This window comes from Mytilus galloprovincialis, chromosome 11 (assembly GCF_965363235.1).
Source record: "Mytilus galloprovincialis chromosome 11, xbMytGall1.hap1.1, whole genome shotgun sequence".
NCBI lineage: Eukaryota > Metazoa > Mollusca > Bivalvia > Mytilida > Mytilidae > Mytilus > Mytilus galloprovincialis.
In genome coordinates this window covers 64,636,593-64,649,696 of record NC_134848.1, presented here as the reverse complement: position 1 = coordinate 64,649,696, position 13,104 = coordinate 64,636,593, and the positions used below count along the sequence as shown (strand labels likewise).

The 13,104-nt window shown below is 32.3% G+C and overlaps 1 protein-coding gene across 3 annotated transcripts; it reads right to left on the bottom strand.

The window, feature by feature from the left end:
* Window positions 1-461: 461 nt before the first annotated feature.
* On the bottom strand, window positions 462-11,848 carry LOC143052607 (perlwapin-like protein). 3 transcript variants are annotated; one of them, XR_012971170.1, is made up of 4 exons: window positions 2,816-2,971; window positions 2,100-2,208; window positions 1,269-1,337; window positions 462-668 (listed from the first exon to the last, which is right to left on the bottom strand). XR_012971170.1 is itself a non-coding variant. In XM_076225675.1 (4 exons), exons 1-4 carry the CDS (start codon window positions 11,754-11,756, stop codon window positions 517-519), a joined length of 387 nt encoding a protein of 128 aa, XP_076081790.1. In that variant the 5' UTR covers window positions 11,757-11,848; the 3' UTR covers window positions 462-516. The 3 variants fall into 3 exon arrangements, 2 of the variants coding, with proteins under 2 accessions (XP_076081790.1, XP_076081791.1); XM_076225675.1 differs by lacking the exons at window positions 1,269-1,337; window positions 2,100-2,208; window positions 2,816-2,971 and adding exons at window positions 9,110-9,178; window positions 9,770-9,878; window positions 11,700-11,848; XM_076225676.1 differs by lacking the exons at window positions 462-668; window positions 1,269-1,337; window positions 2,100-2,208; window positions 2,816-2,971 and adding exons at window positions 8,261-8,515; window positions 9,110-9,178; window positions 9,770-9,878; window positions 11,700-11,846.
* Window positions 11,849-13,104: the final 1,256 nt, after the last annotated feature.

Here is a 13,104-nt window from a genome sequence, read left to right as displayed (position 1 = left end):
GTTACCTATTCTGACATCGGACTCGGACTTCTATTAAACTGAGTTTTACTGTGCGTATTTTTTTTTCTACATTGGCTAGAGGGAGGTTAACCACGCCGCATTATTGCGCCTGTCCCAAGTAAGGAGCCTCTTGCCTTTGTTAGTCTTGTATGATTTTTAATTTTAGTTTCTTGTGTATAATTCGGAGTTTAGTATAACGTCCGTTATCACTGAACTAGTATACGATGATACAATTTTTTTCAGGAGCCACATGAAGGACGCCTCCGGGTGCGGGAGTCCCACGCTGCATTGAAAAGCCATTGGTGGCCTTCGGCTGTTGTCTGCTCTATGGTCGGGTTGTTGTCTCTTTGACACATTCCCCATTGCCATTCTCAATTTTATAGATAGATATTTGTCGTAAAAAACTAATGTTAGCTCCATTTAACCTTGTTAATGTCTTTATAATATATAGGTTTACACAATTAATTGTACATGAATTTTATATAACAGTCACATGACAAAGCTGCTGGTCTTTTATTACTGATTTGTAATTGGGTTCAGAACGTTTACAGAGAACTTCCGAACAGCAACGCAATGACCACTGCAACATTTCTCGTTGGTCTGACATGCTTGATCGTGTCCACATGATTTAGCTCCCAATGTTCCTGTCATATGGGCATTGCAAGACCCTATAAAACACAATAGATACTGAATATTATAACTTGCCGACTATTACTTCAAGCTATAAAATAATTATGCATGATTACTTTATTGGCGTACCTTTTACCGGACAGACATTCCACTTCCTTTGAACTTTTGTGGATATATCATTCACTTGCTACATCTTCAGATTGTTTCATATTACCGGACAGACAGACGAACGTGTGTAATACTATTGGACACAATAAGTATGTAAATTGAAAAATGGATAACCTAATAATCCTTCAGCCATCAATGGTTGAATATATGGTAAAATTAGCTAATGAAGGGTTGCGAGATCAGATGCGTTCAAAGGTAAACAACCAAATCGAGAATATTCATACATGCCAGGAATAGTTTTTTGTCGAAAATTAAATTGAAATTGGTGCATAATTTAGAGAGCATGATCAACATTTTCATAATAAATTTAAAATCAGGAGTACTACCGTTGTTATGTTCATTTTCAAAACTCACACTGTCTGATCAAAATTCCACAGCTGATATGCAATACATGCAATACAATTTACAAGTAAATAAATAGAAAATACTCAACAAACATAGAATTGTTTGCGAGTAAAAATTAAACATACCAAGATGCTGGAAATTAACAGTAACAGCTAAGCATTGAGAACCACATCCATACGGACAACATTTATATCCTGAAAATGTAATACAAATGTCGTGTTAACTCAATCCATTTAAAAAAAGTGCAAATCGGATGAAATTCATAATTGCTATCGGATAAGTTAACACCATTCTATACTAAGGGTTATTTAAATCTTGCTAAAAGGTGTAAAAAAACTTCACGAATGGGTGTTTCGTGAATTTCTGGTGGGATTATAAGTTAAATGGATCATACCGTCCAATTAAAGTAATGTTTTACAATGTTTTGGAACCAGACTTTCCCGATCACATTACATTGCTGAAATGTCAACATAATCAACAATTATCCTGCTAACTTTTTACATTATAATGTATGGTTTAAAAATAGGTTTTTAAAATGCACTACACTACTCTTTAGTAGGTTTGTCGTGTCTTTAACACATAAGGCAAAACAAATAATGCGTGATTTTCCTATTATAACTTTAAAAAAAAATAATAAGGTAGGTAGGTTGATTTTTTTTTATTATATCTTATTTTTTACATTGAGTGTAAGGGAGGGACATTTTTACGTTAACAGTGCTAAGGGCGTAATGAAAAATAACCCCAAAAAAAAAAACACACAAAAAAAGCACGTAAGGGTATGCTTTTTTTTTTAGCTTAAATATAGGGAGAGTAGGGTAAAATGAAACACATCTTTTTTATTTGGCCTAATAATTCCCCGTTTCTATTCTTTATTCTAATATACATGCAGTAGGACCAGTATTTCATAAACAATGTATTTCAATACGTAATAAAAAAAAAAAAAATACAAAACTTACCAGATGGACACTGGTCTTGATTAACACAGTTCCTAGATGGGTCAAATACACATATTCCAACGATCCCGTCGGTATTTGGGCAGCTATCAGTACTTGCTAGTTTAAAAGCCTAAGATAGATATGTTTGCAATTAGTTAATACACTTTGGATTTTAGTTCTCTGAATACCGCACGATCATAATAGATAAATAATCTGTATTTAACTTCCAGTGGCAAATAGTACATGCATATCTTGATGCGAAAATATTATTGTGATGTGTCGATCCCAATTTTTTAACTTGACCGTTCTTGTCGATAACGTTGCGTTATTATGTCTCATATCAATTATAAATCGTATATACTGCATCTTCTTTTTTTCAAGTAGGTCGCGGGACAATATATAGTCGGCATGTGAACCTACCCGGTCACATTCTGACTCGGAGCGACCATTCATAGGTATAAACTCTACATGCTGCAAATAAATTCATTTTATTGAGGGTTGCTCTAGTAAAAAGAGATTTCCAAATTTTGACGATCCGTTCAGTATTGCTTTAAAATGCTGTTTATGTACAGTGTACAGTGCTTGTTCTTGCATAATACATGTCAACCGTTTATTTACCAATAAATGATATAATTAAATTACTAAATGGTCTTCAAAATGGCAAGGAGATCCCGCACCCGAAGTCTTGCTTCAGCTGACCCCTTCAATATAAATGATCAGTTATATTGTATACTTACGCTTGAGAAGGCAATCACACTCAATACACATAGGATTTGAACAACTTCCATTGCTATTCTTAACTATATCTCGTCTGAAATGATGTTCGTAGTTTCCACCTTATCTTTGTTTGATTCAAGATAAGCACACCTCGTGAAATAAACCGATTGAAATCTTCACCGAACGACCGTTGACCATACGAGGGACACGTTTATATTGCATTTATAAATGTTCGTCATTGCAACTAATACGTCAGAATAATGATGGAGAAAACAAAACAATCACTTACAGGATAAAGGTCCGGTCTAATTTATGGTTTTAATTGGTTGTAAAAGTAAAAGTAAAAATTTACTTGTTTTCCAATCCTAATAAACTGTCATATTTATATTGTTATGTTTATGTTATTATTGTCAATAAAAGTAATTATAAACAAAATTGTTTACACTAATATAGTATTTTGGCTGTGCAATGTGTATAAACACGCAGGAAAGCCAATGTACCGAATCAACATATTCATTATATTTTGTCGGTTATTTCTTAATCATTCTCATTGTATATTCATTTAATATCTTCTCATTTAAAACAATATTAACATGTATCACAGAAAACATCAAGCTCTTTGACGCATAGTTCCCCTCATTCATTATTTTGTTACAATTTTAAATACATGACCATCGATTCATCTTGATTTGCCCCTTTTAATTATGATCCTTTTATTTGTTAGTGTTGAAATATTTAGTTAATTAGGAAATATTGCCACAAAAAATTAGACGTCGAGCTTTTCGACTTAGTAATTTATCCGGTAGTTTGAAACAAGAATATCATATATAAATAAATAATATGTAGTTTTAATAATTGGAAATTCCACAATCATCCTAAACCTGAATGACACATTCAAAAGTTGTTCGTAATATAACAATTAGAATTAATTTTCGTACTTTTTACCTTCAAAGTTAAACAAATAATCTCTTCATATTTATGCAACAAATATTTAAACTGACTATTCTCTTTCTTGTCACTTGACTTTATTAATCCAGTTTTTCATATAAATCATATAAATCTGTGTAATGTCTATGAAGATGTGTAGTAGAATAAGCAAGGAGACATGTGATATGATTAAAATGAAACAACTATCCATCCAATATCAAATGAAGATTTTAAAAACTAGTAGTCTACATGCACAATCGATGAGTGTATGTCATCCACGATCATCAAAACCCATGCAGCATAGCAGGTCGATAAATATTATCACATGAAACGAACAGTCCACACATAAATCATGTAAAAAAATAGTTTTTATACCAAATTTGAAGTTAAAACATAAAAGTAAAGAGGTGTGGTATGATTGTCGATCGAATGAGACAGCTCAGATCACCAAAGTTCAAATGATGTTGATGTCCTGGTAAGCAATTATTCAATCAATCGTTATTTCTGATCTTGATAGACAAAAGTAGGTGTTTTACTTGTATATTTGTAATTGTGCGCTATAAAGTCAATACAAGGCAAAATTGTACAAAAAGTATCTACTGTTAGACATTAAACATTTTAGTTATGTTTATAAAGACATTTATTGATAAATATTTAGACGCCACAGTTAAGGCCTAGCAAACATTTATAAACAGAAAAGTAAGACTTTTGTTTTAATTCTTGATGTAAACTGCTGTTACTTACCTCCTATGTAAAGTCAGAAAAAGATGAAAAAAGTCTTCTTTGATATATGACAAGAAGCTCTTTTCAAGTTAATTTCTGTATTATACTACATGTATAATACATAACCAGGAATAATTCCATGAGTGGCTACTTGAGTGGCCGTTATGACAGAGAGCTGACACTATAAGCATGATAAGGTTGCCCTATTTAATTCATGCACAAATTGATTTAAGTGCCCTAACAAGAAAGAAAAGTGCATTTTAAGATGTAATGGAATTTATTTAATAGTACAATTAAAAAACAAATGCTTGCAGTACACACTGGCTAACGTTTCTTTAATGCCTTTAGGGTTTACCACTGGGCCCCCTCTTTAACAGTACTTGTCCGAACCTTATGAAAATGATCAGCCACTGACATGTATATAAAACGCAATGCAGTGAATCGTCCTGAAATGTGTTGTCAATTCTTTTTTGCCACAAAAAATGTTTTTGCACCTTTTTTTCTCCGTGATTTGTTTCCAAAGATGCTAATTCGCAAATAGCTATAATGACATCATTTACAAGAATGAGATTTTGTTTGTATTTCTTTAGCAATTGACTGAATTTTTTTTTTACAGAAATTACATACAAACACATAGTCAACTGTCGTTATACATATTGCATTACAATGTCCATTGTCATGTTGTCATTTTAATGTTATATTTCACATGGCCAAAAAAAAGAGGGAGGTTTGGCATGCCACAAAACCAGGTTCAACCCACCATTTTTCCTTTAAACCTGTCCTGTACCAAGTCAGGAATATGGCCATTGTTATATTGTACTACGTTTCTGTGTGTGTTACATTTTAACGTTGTGTTTCCGATGTGTCGTTTGTTTTCTCTTATTTTTGAGTGTGAATTGACATAGTCCGTTTCTTTGTGTGTGTGTGTGTGTGTGTGTTACATTTTAATATTGTGTCGTTGTTCTACTCTTATATTTAATGCGTTTCCCTCAGTTTTAGTGTGTTACCCCGATTTTGTTTTTTGTCCATGGATTTATGAGTTTTGAACAGCGGTATACTACTGTTGGCTTTATCCATCAAATAAAACACTTGAATTACGCTTTTTCGTCAATTGGAAATTGAGTGGTAATCAATAATAATTACATTTAAGAATGAATAAAGTCCGTTACCATTACAATATTGTCTATATGTGACAAAAATAAGAAAACAACTCGATACATGTGTACAAAAAAATCACGTTCCGATATCGTAAGTGACGAGTACAAAATGTAGAAGTTGTGGTGATCAGCGAAGTCTCGCCGCGGAAGAAATTACGATAAACCGCGAGATTCTAATCCTTCTTACTATAAACATGCTTGATTCAGGCAGAGAAATATAATTTGATAGTGTTTTTTATGCACATGGCAGATGCAACTTGTATGATCTAACTTTTTCAGAGGTCTGTGAAATATTGAAAATAAGACGTTCCGGAAAACACAAGTAGCTATATAAAATGCTTGTAAAATTCCGTTACATGTGGTACGCTCATATTTAAATACCTTTTAGTTTAATAAGAAAGTGTAAAAACAGTTATTTAAATTCACCTGAAAAAGAGAAAAGAATAGTGACTAACTTATTTTTCAAATATTAAATACACAAATAAATCGCTAATTTATCCACACTTGCAATTTGTTTTTACTGACAAGTGTCTGCTGGTATTCCATTGGACATCAATATCAATGTGGCCGTAACAATCTATCACACTAATCCAATCAGCTATCTTGTTTGCGATGATATACGGTCCACACAGTCTAGCTTTTTTTAAATTGATTGCAATAACAGTTATTCATACACTATAAAACAAATAATATCCTGCCCAAAAATTACTTACAAGACACTATATTATACTTAGTTATACTTATAACTATTTACAAAATAAGACAGTGTAAAAATAAAATAATAACATTGAATAACAATTACTATTTAAAGGTAGAGCTTTGATTTAAATGGGACTATTATGTTATTAGTATGATAGTCCCAGCAATTTAACAAAATGATCATCAACAAGTCGGTGTTGCTATTGTTGGCCAGGGACTTGCCGGTACTTGTTGCAAAAACATGACAATTTGAATCTCTTTTCATATTTTAGAAATATATATGAGCTGAGCATTTTTTAAATATATAAAAATAAGCATGATTGCTGAATACCTGAGTTTCTTTTGTTTACGAAAAACTGTATGCTGTTTTCATAAAATATATAACTAAACGGTTAATGCACACAGGAAAATGAAACTGCAACAAAGGTCAACGCCACAAAAAGTAAATGATGGATTGAATAACTGATTATTTGTTGCTTAACCCACAGTGGGAAATACTTCATGCATGGTTAGCACGAGAACAACTCAAGACTGCCACTTGAACATGAGGATAGATTAAATTGTACAGAAAGTTTTGCTTTGCAACATGTCTCATACAGATCCATTCATAAATTTTGTAAGGGTTTTAAAAAAGTGCAATGAGCTAAGCAATATCTCTACACAAAAAGTAAATTCACAAAAATACTGAATTCCGAGGAAATTCAATCGGAAAGTCCCTAATCACATGGCAAAATCAAATGACGAAACACTTCAAAAACAAATGGACACCAACTGTCATATTCGGAGACATCTATGAGATATGGGCTTTGGTCATTGTTGAAGGTCGAACAATAACCCAAAGTTGTTAGTTTGTGTGCCATTTGTTTTCTTGTGGAAAGTTGTCTCATTGGAAATCATACCACATCTTCTTCTTTTTTTTGTATGTTTCGTTTAGGACGAACACTTAAGTTAACGTTACTAACTATAGTCTCCTATTGTGAATGTAAAACCAAAATAAACAATTATAAGCACCATATTCTTCAAATAACACTAAGGCTTTCAGTTTCATTCATAGGATGCAATTTCCAATAGGAACTCCTTTTACGGCTGAAACTGTACCACTTTTACTATCAAGTTTTGAAAAAATCTTATCCTAGAATTGAAAGTTCATATGCACCACAATTTTTTTCAAAGATCAAAATATAGGACTGTGCGGCATATTTTCAACGTTTATATGTCCTGAACTTCTCAGAGTTCAAACTAACACTAATTTTCTTAACTAACCCTACCTCGAATGAAAAGTTACCACAATGTAAACAATATGCACATGTATATTTACTGGTAACATTCCTAAGTTATGTCTCTGTAAGATGGAACACAGAGAGCATAACTGGGAACCAGTATGTAAACAAAATTAATTGTCTATGAATATTCAAGATCTCCCCAAAAGAGGCGTGTTTTGAGAAACAGCTGTATTTACAAAGTGCAACCTTTAAATGTGCATTGTTTAAAAATAAATATTTTAGACAGGTATAGTTTTATTTTCTTTTGTTACCTATTCTGACATCGGACTCGGACTTCTCTTAAACTGAGTTTTACTGTGCGTATTGTTTTTTTTTTAACATTGGCTAGAGGGAGGGTTGAGATCTTACAAATATGCTTAACCCCGCCGCATTATTGCGCCTGTCCCAAGTAAAGAGCCTCTTGCCTTTGTTAGTCTTGTATGGTTTTTAATTTTAGTTTCTTGTGTATAATTCGGAGTTTAGTATAACGTCCATTATCACTGATCTAGTATACAATAATACATATTAGTTCAGTAGCCACCTGAAAGACGCCTCCAGTTGCGGTAGTCCCACGCTGCATTGAAAAGCCATTGGTGGCCTTCGACTGTTGTGTGCTCTATGGTCGGGTTGTTGTCTCTTTGACACAGTCCCTTTTGCCATTCTCAATTATATAGATAAATATTTGTCGTAAAAACTGTTGTTAACTACATTTATTCATGATAATATCTTTATAATATAAATGTTTGCACAATTAACTGTATAGGAATTTTATATAACAGTCACATGACAAAGTTGTTGGTCTTTTATTACTGATTCGTAATTGGGTTCAGAACGTTTACAGAGAACTTCCGAACAGCAACACAATGACCACTGCAACATTTCTCGTTTGTCTGACATGCTTGATCGTGTCCACATGATTTAGAATTGCCTGTCATATGGGCATGGCAAGACCCTATAAAACACAATAGATACTCAATATTATAACTATGCCGACTATTACTTTAAGCTATAAAAAAAATTAAGCATGATTACTTTATTGGCGTACTTTTTTCCGGATAGACATTTCACTTCCTTTGAACTTTTGTGGATATATCATTCATTGGCTACATCTTCAGATTGTTTCATATTACCGGACAGACAGACGAACGTGTGTAATACTATTGGCCACAATATGTAAATTGAAAAATGGATAACCTAATAATCCTTTAACCATCAATGGTTGAATATATGTTAAAATTAGCCAATGAAGGGTTGCGAGATCAGATGCGTTCAAAGGTAAACAACCCAATCGAGAAGATTCATACATGGAATAGTTTTTGTCGAAAGTTAAATTGAAATTGGTGCATACTTTAGAGAGTATGATCAACATTTTCATAATAAATGTAAAATCAGCAGTACTAGCGTTGTTATGTTCATTTTTAAAACTCATACTGTCTGATCAAAATTCTACAGCTGATATGCAATACAGGCAATACAATTTACAAGTAAAAAAATAGAAAATATTCAAACAAACATAGAATTGTTTGCGAGTAAAAATTAAACGTACCAAGATGCTGGAAGTTAACAGTAACAGCTAAGCACTGAGATCCACATCCATACGGACAACATTTATATCCTGAAAATGTAATAAAAATGTCATGTTATTTCAAATCATTCGAAAAATAAGTGCAAACGGGATAAAATAAAATTCATAATAATGATTGCTATGCGAGTAAATGAAGGGTTAATTAAATCTTGCTGAAAGGTGTGAGACCTCGGCATTTTCAGCGAAAAACTTTGTGAAGGTTTTTTTGGTGAATATCTGGTTAGATTATAAGATAAATGGATCAGATCGTCAAATATTTTGGAACCAGACTTTTCCGATCTCATTACATTGCTTTCATGTCAACATAATCATCAATTATCATGCTCACCTTTTACTAAATAGTTAAGTCTAATATTTATCTTTTTTTTTTCATTGAGTCTAAGGGAGGAACATTCTGACTTCGATCGTGCTCAATGAAAAATGACAACCAAAAAACCGTTAGAGTATGTTTTCTTTTAGCTTAAGAAATAGGGAGGGTAGGGTAATAGGAAACACCCATTTGTTTTGATTTTGCCTAATCATTCCCAGTTTCTATTCTTTATTCAACTATTCATGCAATTGGACCAGTATTTCATAAACAATATATTTTAATATGTTATAAAAAATAAATACAAAACTTACCAGATGGACACTGGTCTTGATTAACACAATTCCTAGATGGATCAAATACACATATTCCAACGATCCCGTCGGTATTTGGGCAGCTATCAGTACTTGCTAGTTTGAAAGCCTAAGATAGAACATTATGTGATCAGTTAATACTCTTGAATTTTGTTCTACGAAAACAGTACCTTCAAATTAGATAACAAATTCCATGTTTAACTTTCATTGGCAAAGTGAAAAGGAATTAATATAAGTTGCCAAACTTGTTTCCCAATCCACTATAATAAATAAATATGTTTAAACTAAACAGTGGTAAATACTACATGCATGTCTTGATGAGAAAATGTTATGGTGATAGTATTTAATCCAATTGTTTACTAGACCTTTCTAGTCGTTAACGTTTGGGCCAGTATTTTTCACTGGCAATTATTACTTTTAAATATATACTGCATCTTATTTTTAAATATGTCACGGGGCAATCGTCGACATGTTAACCTACCCGGTCACATTCTGACTCTGAGTGACAAGTCTAAACTATACTGACAGGAATCTGATTAGTTTTCGTTTGTTTATGTAATTTATACGTGTTTCTCGTTTTTTAAATAGATTAGACTGTTGGTTTTCCCGTTTGGATGGTTTGACACTAGTAATTTTGGGGCCCTTTATAGCTTGTTGCATGTTCTGTGTGAGCCAAGGCTCCATGTTGAAGGCCGTACATTGACCTATAATGGTTTACTTTTATAAATTGTTATTTGGATGGAGATTTGTCTCATTGGCACCCATACCACATCTTCCTACATGTATATCTAAATGATGCCACATGCTGTGAATTAATTAATTTTAAAAGGGATTGCTCTGGTAAAAAGTCACCTCCCAACTGGTCCGTTCAGTATTGCTTCAAAACGCTGTCTGTGTACTGTTATACTATTAAAAGGCATATATGCCTTGTGTACAGTGCTTGTTCTGTATCTAAACCATTCAGTTACAAGTATAAATGATTGTTATTGCAAATGTTGTAACTCATTGATATAAGTTCATATTATTTTGTTTTGATTTATCTGTGTATGCCAAACAACAATTATGGATTAACACTGAAAGCTATTCCCTACCTTGTGACAATTTATGTATCCTTCAATATTCGAATTATTTTACGACTTCTTTGCTTAAAATCAATTATTAAAAGCTGCTTCATATAACTTTAGTTTCTTTACATTTGTTTAATAATGCAGTGTTATAGAGCAATGATTTGCAGTAGATTTTAAATGTTCTTAAAATTATTTGCACCGTAGTCTTATAAAACATCTAACTTCTAAACAGTGACAAATGTTCTTAAAATTATTTGTACCGTAGTCTTATAAAACGTCTAACTTCTAAACAGTGGCAAATGTTCTTAAAATTATTTGTATCGTAGGCTTATAAAACGTCTAACTTCTAAACAGTAGCAACTTCATCTACATTTCCGAACGCTGAGTTTAGAACAGCTTTGTGGTGAGCTTCCTCGAATTTTTTTATGCGCCATGAATGAATAAAATCTTTTCATAACCAATACATGTACGGCATTAATATTCCTTTCACTCAGTTCTCATAAGGTATGAAATAAGGATTGGGAACTTCTATAATCAGGTCCGCTAGTAATATAAGATTTAATAATATGACCAAATTATAACCTTTAAGACGAAACCACCTCAATTTCAAAGTTAAAATCGTTAATGAATTTTCATATCAATTCATTGTTTAAATTGCCATTTAATTCACTGTATGCACAATAATAAAATCGAGAGTCAAAACGTGGATCTGTCACAGAAGACAACAACAACCAATCAAAGAGCTAAAAACAGCACAAGGCAACCAATGGGTCTTCAACACAGCAAGAAGATCCCGCACCCGAAGGCTTGCTTCATCTGGCTCTTAAAAAATGTGTACAAGTTCAGTTTAAATGTATACTTACGCCTGAGAAGGCAATCACACATAATACACATACATGTAAGATTTGAACAACTCCCATTGCTATTTTTGTCTATATCTGGTCTGAAATGATGTTCGTAGTTTCCACCTTATCTTTGTTTAATTTAAGATAAGTACACCTCGTGACCTAAACCGATTGAAATCTACACGAAATTACCGTTCACCATATGAGGGACACGTTTTTATTGCAATTATAAATGTTCGTCATTGCAAAAAAACACGTCAGAATAATGATGGAGAAAACAAAACAATCAATTACAGGATAAAGGTCCGGTCTAATTTATGGTTTTAATTGGTTGTAAAAGTAAAAGTAAAACTTCATTTGTTTTCCCAATCCTAAATAAACTGGCATATTTATATTGTTATGTTTATGTTATTATTGTTAATAGATATAATTATTAACAAAATTGTTTACACTAATATATTATTTTGGCTGTGCAATGTGTATAAACACGCAAGAAAGCCAATGTACCGAATCAACATATTCATTATATTTTGTCGGTTATTTCTTAATCATTCTCATTGTGTATTCATTTAAGGTAGCACAATACAAAGATTTTTTTACTTCCAATCACTAACCTTTGAAATGCTGTAACTTTATTATGAATGCATAGAAAATAATAAAAGAGGTATATAAAGATAGATAAAAAATTAATCTTTTAAACGAATGCAATATTTTTATTATGCAATCATTATGTAATCAATTATAATGTAATTAGTGGCAAAATCTGGGTAAGTTCACTTGAATGAATTTAGCTCTATCATCTCTTTAACTATACAGAAAATTTTAACGAAATCTTAATCAACACATCATGGGCTTCAAAAGGGTGTCTCAGATTGTCTCTATGGTATTTCATTCTCTTATCAATCTCGAATTAGTGTAAACATCCTAACCACATAAAAGAAGATAATGAATTAGGTGTAAAATTTGTTCTATACATTCTATCTGAAATCTGAGACACCCTTTTGTAGATAATGGCCAGAGGAACAACATATAATAAAATCAACTCTCTAGGGATACCTATGCAGAAGCTAATTTCATTTGAAAGTGGAAATTTGGTGAAAAATATTTTAGGCACAGTTAACATTATAATTGGTTACATAATTGTTGCATAATACAAACATTGGATTTATTTGAAAGAGTAATCTGTTAGCTATCCAAAACTACCACTTTTATAAATTTTCAAGCATTATAAAGAAAGTTACAGCATTTTAAAACTTGGGAGTTCGAGTAATAAAATCTTTGTATTGTGCTACCTTAATATCTTCTCATTTTAAACAATATTGTAATGTGCAGGGTGTACCCCCTGACATTTATGAGAAGAACAGTACTGCTGTTTGTTGTACAGAGGTTTCTCCAGATGAAAATCCAGGAGAATCTAATTTAC

What these genes read in the sequence shown, in the direction of transcription:
- LOC143052607 (XM_076225675.1), bottom strand. Translation starts at nt 11,756, where the DNA reads ATGGGAGTTGTTCAAATCTTACATGTATGTGTATTATGTGTGATTGCC. An exon ending in GTGTGATTGCCTTCTCAGGC is followed by an intron (nt 9,879 to 11,699) that starts GTAAGTATACAT and finishes GTTCTATCTTAG; the next exon opens with GCTTTCAAACTAGCAAGTAC. An exon ending in TGTTAACTTCCAGCATCTTG is followed by an intron (nt 669 to 9,109) that starts GTACGTTTAATT and finishes TGTGTTTTATAG; the next exon opens with GGTCTTGCAATGCCCATATG.